The 8,477-nt window shown below is 34.1% G+C and overlaps 1 protein-coding gene across 3 annotated transcripts in view; it reads left to right on the forward strand.

Moving 5' to 3' along the window:
- Nucleotides 1–6,125, forward strand: part of LOC111412379 (protein SUPPRESSOR OF FRI 4-like) — a 6,802-nt gene extending 677 nt beyond the window's left edge. Inside the window, exons 2-7 of one of the 3 annotated variants that reach the window (XM_023043283.1) lie at nt 779–879; nt 1,909–2,035; nt 2,549–2,961; nt 4,722–4,879; nt 4,964–5,017; nt 5,732–6,125. In XM_023043283.1, coding sequence (XP_022899051.1) covers nt 779–879; nt 1,909–2,035; nt 2,549–2,961; nt 4,722–4,879; nt 4,964–5,017; nt 5,732–5,821 — 943 coding nt within the window. In that variant the 3' untranslated portion in view covers nt 5,822–6,125. The other 2 variants (XM_023043284.1, XM_023043285.1) reach the window with 2 other exon arrangements.
- The last annotated feature ends 2,352 nt before the right edge of the window (nt 6,126–8,477 follow it).

The raw sequence follows: 8,477 nt of genomic DNA on the forward strand, positions 1-8,477 counted from the left end.
AGCTAGGGGTTTTGATGGGCTTCCCAATGTGTATTTTTTCCTGTTTTTTCCTTTTTCACCTTTTTCCTCTTTGGGGGGTTGAGGCAGTCCTCCTCTGAATTTGCATTCCTCTTTTTGTTCTTTCTCTTAATTGGTTTTGAGAGATAATATAACCGTTTGAGAAAGTTTCTGGGATTTTACATAACATATGAAATGCATAATTAGAAAGATTCAGTAACCCATGTATTTGTATTCCCTGTTTATTTTTTTTATTGGAGATGGAGGAATTCTGTTGTAGATCTCACATTCCTTTTTTTCTCATTATTGTAATTATTTTTGGAGAGAATATAACTATTGGAGTTAGATGCTAGGATTTTAAATAACATGGGAAGTGCATTATTTAGAAGGGTTCAGTTACAAGCAAGCTTGGAACTAAGTGCATACTTTGTGAATTTTGTGGCAGTAGGATTTAGTTTGTATTTTTGATAAAGTAATTGTGTCTGCTCATTCATATGGTTTGTGCTAGTGAAACAAAGTTTGTAAATAATGAAGAAGCTGTAATCTATCAAATTAATATTTTACATTTAGGAATCAAGATACAGAATAATGTGCACTGGAATAACAAAATAAGTCAAGGTAGCTTGCATCTTTATTATAATTTTTTTTGACGTGTTCCTTTGTTTTTAAAAAGTGAAATCTTAGTGTAGAGTTTCTCTCAAGTTTCTTTGACTCATCTTGTTCTCAGCATATTTGTGTTGTTATTTTTTACTTCTAATATAACATGACAACATATTGTCAGAGTTCCAAATGCAAAACCTGGGAGAGAGTCAACAGATATTGAAATATATGGAATGCAAGGAATTCCGCCTGATGTGTTAGCTGCTCACTATGGAGAGGAAGGTATGCTTTTTATTGTCTTACACAAGTCATATCTGTGCAACACCTCAATCTTGTATTTTGTGTATTTGCACTAGTTCAAAAGTTATATCATGCTTACGTTTTCTCTGATTTGAACTTGAAAAATAAGGGAAATCTAGAGCAGTATGAGAGCGTCTGTTCACCATTTCATGGTGCTTTCTGATTCATAGAAAAGGAGAATGTGTTTATCTGGTATTCAAAAAGAACTTTTTCTAAACAATAACCTAAGTAGAGAGCACATATTGTGTGGTTAAGATTATTCGCTTTTATGTTTTCATTAACCTGCTTATTTGACATTAATGTGGTTTGGGGAATCTGTAGTAAGCCTATCGTTTCTTTACTACTTGTAAAAATGACATTTGACTCAAAATGGGAGATATGGTAACCTCTGTGCTAGAATAACTTAAATGGGGTATATGTTAATATCCTTATCCACTTTTCATATGATTTTGAGGTGCTTCACAAAATAGTATAATGGATTAATGGTTGCTGGGTGCTTTATGTTTGCATGTTTGTGTAGTTATAGCTGAGTATCATGGTTTGCATGTTAATTCTTTTTCTCCCAAACCCCCTTTCCCAAAGATCAGCCAGAAGGAGTGACAAAAATTGAAAAGGTATATCTTATTTTAGAATCTGATGCACACAACTGTTATAAATGTTCCTTCATTTGATATTTTCTCATATTTTTATTTTATTTTTCACTTTTCTATTACTGGAAGTTTCTGATTTATCCAAAGTTTCTCCTCGTCTTCATTTTAAATAAAGGATACCAATTTATCAAAATATGTCTGTTTTAGTCTCTTTTCATTAGTAGTGTGTATATCACTGTTTTTTTTTTTTTTAATAATAATATTATGCTTAAATGTTTATCCACTAAACAACTGGATGAATGCATTTGGTAAGGATTTTCTTTGACTCTTGTTTCAAAGAGTTGTTTGTTTTGTTTTATTGGTGGGCTCATTTGATACTATTTTTATTTTTTATTTTATTTATTTATTTATTTTTTTGTAGAGGAAGACACTCCTTCAAAAACAGCTAAAGTTGAAATTCCATCATCCCAAACGGTCGGTGGCATGATTCCGGGATCATTAGGTGTGGGGTTTCCACCTCGGCCAGCTTTGGGCACGATGCCACCTTTGTAGGTTCTTGTGTCGCTGCTCATATTGATTCAATTGTTGTTTGTGTCTTTGACTATGCTAAATCTTTGGTGATGCAACTTCAACAGTAATGCATTGGTGTAGTATGGAAACATTTGAAAATGAACCGAGGAGATTTCTAGAAAAAATATTGGTTCTTATCACCAAGTAATGAAAAAATTGAATTGAATACATGCTGGATAGGAATTTAGAAAATATAGTTGATTTGTCTTGTTATTGCTGTACTAGCCTGAAGTGAACATATGTTCTTCAAATTTCATTTCCCTCACTGGCATCCCTTTTCCCTTTGAAATAGTTGATACTTGTGTATTTGATTAATATACCATTGGTTCTAAGTCATTTCCATTTTGGTTGCTACATTGACTGGTATTTTGTTCCTGCTTTAAGTAATGAGAAAACGCTAATATTTGTTTCTTTTCTTTTTCATACATTTATAACCATTGCCATACTGGAGTGAACTGTTTTTCACTGGATTTTTCCATCATGTGATGCAGTTATAATCCTGCAATTCCTATGCCTCCTGGTGGGTGGCCTGTTTTACCTCGCCCACAACCTTGGTATCCACAACATCCAGCTGTGTCAGTTCCACCTTCTGCACCAATGTCACAGCAGCCTTTGTTTCCTGTACAGAATGTCAGGCCGCCTGGGCCACCTGCAACGTCCCCTGTGCTTCAACCATCAATGCCAATCACACCGCCTGGAATGTCTGCAGCTTCTCCTGTTCCTATATCTCAACCTCTGTTCCCTGTTGTTCCTACCAACAATCTTTCTCAAAGTTCACCCTTTCCTGCACCTATGCCTCCAAATAGCATTGCATTAAGCTCTTCTGCAGAACTTAAGAGTGCAGATCCACACATGGGCGGTAACTCTTTGGCTATTAATAGCTATCTTGCCTCTGGCATTCCAGGTAATTTTTTTTTTTTTTTTTTTCACAGTTTTCCTGCAGTGATTTTGATCAGTATTTGTTGGTACTGGTTAGAGTGGAACTATGACTTTGTGCCATATTCTTTCTTCCAACTGGAAAACTGATTTATAAATGTAAATCTTTCTCGTTTAGTTCCAACAGAAGCCCTGATTTAAGCAAGAGAGTTTGTGGGTATCTTAGCTTTTAGCTGTTCACTTGGCAACCTTGTATGCCAGTACAAAATTTGTTTGAATTTTCAAATTCTATTCATTTTATATCTACTTCTTTGCCATCTGGCTTTCAATGGTACCTTTGTTTATTTTGTGGTTGCCCACAGTTAACAAAGCATAGTTGAGATGCATGTGAATTCAAACCTTAAATATATATATATATTTTTTAGTATAAATATGTTAGACTGTGTATTTTATTTAAAATGATGAGATATAATTATATAAATAGGCTACATATAGCATGTTACAATAAAATATTAATAATGAGGGAGTGGAAATGGTTAGTGTGGTAGTTAATTTGTAATTGTAGGGAGATTCGAAGTGCTGTCTTATACTGTAACACCCAAAATCCATTTGGACTATGCTAGTCTGCCAAGGTCATTTGGATAGACCCTGTCCAGACTATGAGAGGGTGGACATTTTTTTTGTCCTTAAAAAATGGGTGTGGGCCCCCTTGTTTGAGAGATGATCTGGCTAGGGTTTGTGCAAATGACCCTGGCAGACTATCACTTTTCAATCCATAATCTCCATTTCTTTCCTCATTTGATACAATGCTTAGTTTTTGTAAAAAAATTGCTTAAAATAACTCCTACCCATTATCCAAACATTTTCCCTCTGTCTAGAAAGCTCAAAACTAATTTTCATTATCAAAATCTCCAACTGTTTGACTTAGGATTTACACCATCAAAAGTATATGTTATTATGACTGGAATACTAGGCAGAAATTCCTTAACAATTGCTTATGTACACAGGCAAAAGATCTAAATCTGGAACTCGTACTGACACTAGATTGATTATGAACACTTTATCCCTCGTAAAGCGGTGAGCACAAGCAATTCCTAATGTGCCAGCTGTATTTGGAAGAGACTGCAAATTGGTTCAATGTTTAGATTGTAGAACTTGTGTATCCCTTATTTTCTCATGGCGACCAGCACAAATAAAAAGTAGGAATAGTCTATTAAGAGCATGGTTATAACCCTTCAGAGAAGATTATATCTTCTGGCTTCGTTTGCAGAAGGCGTTTCATTTGATAAAGTTGTGGGTGACAATTGGATGGGAAATATGGCATTGTATTGGCAATCGACTCTGAGTGATGGAATATTTTCTCAATGATTGTAATCGTGGATAGAGTTCTGTATAATTTATGGTAGCGGAAGCTCCTGCCAACTGGTAGGAGATTATCCGTTATGAGGGTTTCCGGGTGAACAACTAGTAGACCTAAATAAGGCTAACTTAATCAGACTATATCTTCCGTTATCATTGGTAGTCTTGCTCTGTCTAGCTGGATTTATGGTGATGAAAATGGATACCTTGTGTTTCTATTCTCATTCTGAGAAATAAAGAGTAGTTCGGTTTTTTTCAGATAAATGATCACTTGAGGGCTTTTTGGTATTTCTCTTATATTATTATCTAAGTGTTGGTAATTGTCTATGCGTTAATGCTGGAAAATATAGGTGAGAATCTGCACCTGTCTTGTGCTGTCCATATTCTATCATTCTCTCTTAGCACATGCTTTTTCCCCCAATTGTTTAGCAGCTGCAATATCAGCAAATTCACATTCTTATGCCTCTGGTCCAAATACGGGTGGCCCTTCAATTGGACCGCCTCCTATAATTGCAAATAAGGCTCCAGCTACACAGCCTGCTACAAATGAGGTCTATTTAGTCTGGGATGACGAAGCTATGTCCATGGTTAGTAGAGCTTTTCTGAAAGTTGTGTAAGATGCCTCCTCTCTCTCTTTTGGCTGGGGTTGTCACACTTGTGAAATTTTACAGGAGGAAAGAAGAATGTCCTTACTGAAGTATCAGGTGCATGATGAAACTACCCAGGTAAGTTGTAATTACATAGTACTCAGTTCTTTCATATGGATATGAAGTTGAGTTGCTCAACTAACCAGGTGCTCGTGCATTGCTTATTGTTTACAATTTCTCATGTTTACTCCTTGTTTCATATTTGTAAAGGTACCTGTATATGTACTTCAATTTGCTTTGCTTCCCCTTAAGAACACGTATGAGCAATTTGCTCAAAGTATCTCTCTACATTTTCTTTATCTCTTTTGATGTAATGAAATGTTTAATCTATTTTGGTCCTGTTGGCAAGCAATCCCGCCAATTTTGTGGTCAACAAAGGTTCAAGTAGGTATCCTCGTTATCTTCTCTGTAGTAAGTAATTTATTTCTCACAAGCATCCTGCAATCAACTCCAGGACTCTTCAACCTAGCATCGTACAACATTAAGATCAGAGTGTATGTATTTACTCTTTTAGAAATTTTATTAATTCCATTTCATGAATTCTCCTTGTGCTTGATCGCAATGTATTGGGGTTTGGGTGGAACAAGTACACACCAAACAGATTTTTGCCCATTCGTATCGTCATACAATATTTTTTAAGATCGAACTTGAATTCGAACCTGGCCCAGGTCAGCTCCTTTTGCTGAGTTCGGTATCTCTTGACTAAAAAAAGTTATAATATTTGACTGCTGATTATTTGATTGGCGGTAGTCCCTGTCCTGATATCCTTTTAACTAGGGGTTTATCTTACAGATGAACTCAATTGATGCTGCAATTGACAGAAGGATATCAGAAAGCAGGCTGTTTAGTGACAAAGGAAATGCTGGTCGCGTGGCGTTTTAAGATGGGGGCTGGTTCTAGTCAGGTGCTGCAACAGCTGGGAATTTTTGAACGTCCCAGTTCAAATATGCTGCTTCAACAATTATCTGTTGTATTATTTAGGAGGAAGTCATGCACAAGAGCCATTTTTTATTGTGAAGGACATATTTCTCTCTATTTTATCTTGGAATTATACAGTCTGATCAGTTGTTTTAGTATTAAATTTGAATTATTACAGACTTGGGTACCTTCAACATTCTCCCGGCTATGTAGTTTGATTTGCCTTGATCATCAATTTATTTTGAATCACAGCTGATGCTCAAAGTTATACCTTCTCTTCCCCTTTCCACATTCTTTCTGCATGAAAGTGATGTTATTAATGTTGATGTTGTGAGTGTGATGGTTTTATCTTGATATCACTACGTGCTAAGGTGTTTTGTTTGCTCTCATTGGTGTCGCCAATATTTTGTCCTGTGTGTTGCGTCAAGTGATTGGTTGTGTTCTCGATAGAAAATATGTGGGTGCCATTGTAACTGCGTTGCTTTCATGGTATCTGCTCTTGTGGGATGGCGAGGTTACTTGCAATTACCTGTCGTACCATAAGGTCGTGTGATGTACGGAGGATTCTTTCTAGCGTGGTTTGGTTCTGATGGTAGTGGTAGATTTTGTTGATTTGGTTATAACCTGGTGGCTGAAAATGTTCATGTGCTTGTGTTGGCAAGCTACTACTATTGAGACTGGTATTAAGAAATTTTAAGAAGGTTCTAAATTGTTATGAACTTCTTCAATTTATGTTTTGAAGAAGGGGATGTTCTTTCTCGATAGTGTACATGTACATATTGGTTTATATACATATGATGATGTGAGAAATAGTTGGGTCAGAATTTCTTCAACCAATTATTAAAAAAAAAAAAATTGTTCCCACTTTCTTTTTGACATTTCATATGTATGTAAATTATTATATAATTTCATTATGTAAAAGTAAAATCATTCGTTCCTTTATTTCAGAGTCTTCAACATTGTGACCTAAATTTCTTCCCCAAAAGTGGGAAGTTTTCTTGAATATTATATTGTGTGCCAATTTGATAAACATCTGACTAGAAGAATACCATACCTTTCACGTCTTAATTGTCACTGATCTACTTAGATATTCTTTGTAGTATGCCAATGTTTTTTGCAATGGACAAAGGTGGGACATGGCTCACAAGAGTTTGACTAACCGACCGATAATCCCCATTTGAGGCATTGGAGTCAATTTGAGATAGTGGAATAGAATATTGTCATTCATGGTCGCTCATTACAGCAGTTGTCTTATGTAGCATACATGTGTAATGTGATTATTTGATGCATTAGTCAATAAAAAATTACCTCATTAATGCATCAAATAATCCATGTCATGTGTATGTTACGTAATCGTAGTTGTAGTGAACGATTATGAATAACATTACTTGATAGAATATATGGCAAGCTGAACATATACAATAATCATGAAGTTCTACGAGTCTACAAACTGAGGTGGCCACATGGTGATAGATTCCCACAGATTTTTGGTTATGTGATGAGAATAATACTAACAGAGATAAGATAAGCAACATAGCATCTCAACTTCATTTATACCTAACATGAAATAAACACTAAATATTTTCGAGGCGTGCCAACTCGATCACGGGGGAGGGAAAATGGTCGCTTGGGTCATTAGTTGGGTTTTGCTTTGAAGAGAAATAAGTTTATATGTTAATTGAAAAATAAGACAAGATTTTATTGTCAATGTTATTTGTTTTTGACTTTTATCTTTGAAAGTTTCCATGACTTGCGTACATGAGGGAATGGTTAGTTGACTTAGGCCATGTTTGATAGGGCCAAATTTCATGGAAAAATTTTCACCTATTTTGTAGTGTTTGATAGCAAAATTTTACATAGAATTTGGTTTTCTTGGAAGCTAGAATTTTCTTGGTTTTCCTTGAAATCTGTTACGTTTTATTATTATTATTATTATTATTATTATTATTATTATTATTATTATTATTATTTTGACAATGGAAACAAATTATATCCCTAATTGTAAAAAATATATTTTTCTTTAATTGACAATTTTTATGTAAAACAAAGTCAAACGAACACCAAAAGATAAATGATTTTATTTTATTTTTTTATTTTATTTATTTATTTATTATTTTTATTATTTTTATTTTTTATTTTTTTGCAATGGAAATAAATTTTATTTTCAATACCAGTAAATTCTATCTCTTTAATTGACAATTTTCATGTTAAATAAAGTCAAACGAACACCAAAAAATACATTTATTTCAACATTTTCAAGTGAAAATTATACCAATCAAATACAATAATCGACAATTCTTAGTAAAAAAATTTTTGGGCAATTTAATTTCCTAAAATTTGTTTTCTTTTCACTTAAATTCTATTTTTACAATCAAACGGACCCTTAGTTCCTTTAATTATCTATTGTCTATTGGGAAAATATTAAATAATTTCTTCCATTAATTAACGTTAAAATTAGTTTAAAATGTTACCCTTTATTATCGTGTTTGAGCTTTTAGAGGTGGAACTCTTGAATTTTGAGGCCACAAAAATGCTAAATTAAAATACGACATAATTATTATGTTTACTCTCAATATAAAGTTGACAAAAAGATTTAACATTTGATATTGGATGGTACTAA

This window comes from Olea europaea, chromosome 16 (assembly GCF_002742605.1).
Source record: "Olea europaea var. sylvestris chromosome 16, O_europaea_v1, whole genome shotgun sequence".
NCBI classification, from domain to species: Eukaryota; Viridiplantae; Streptophyta; class Magnoliopsida; order Lamiales; family Oleaceae; genus Olea; species Olea europaea.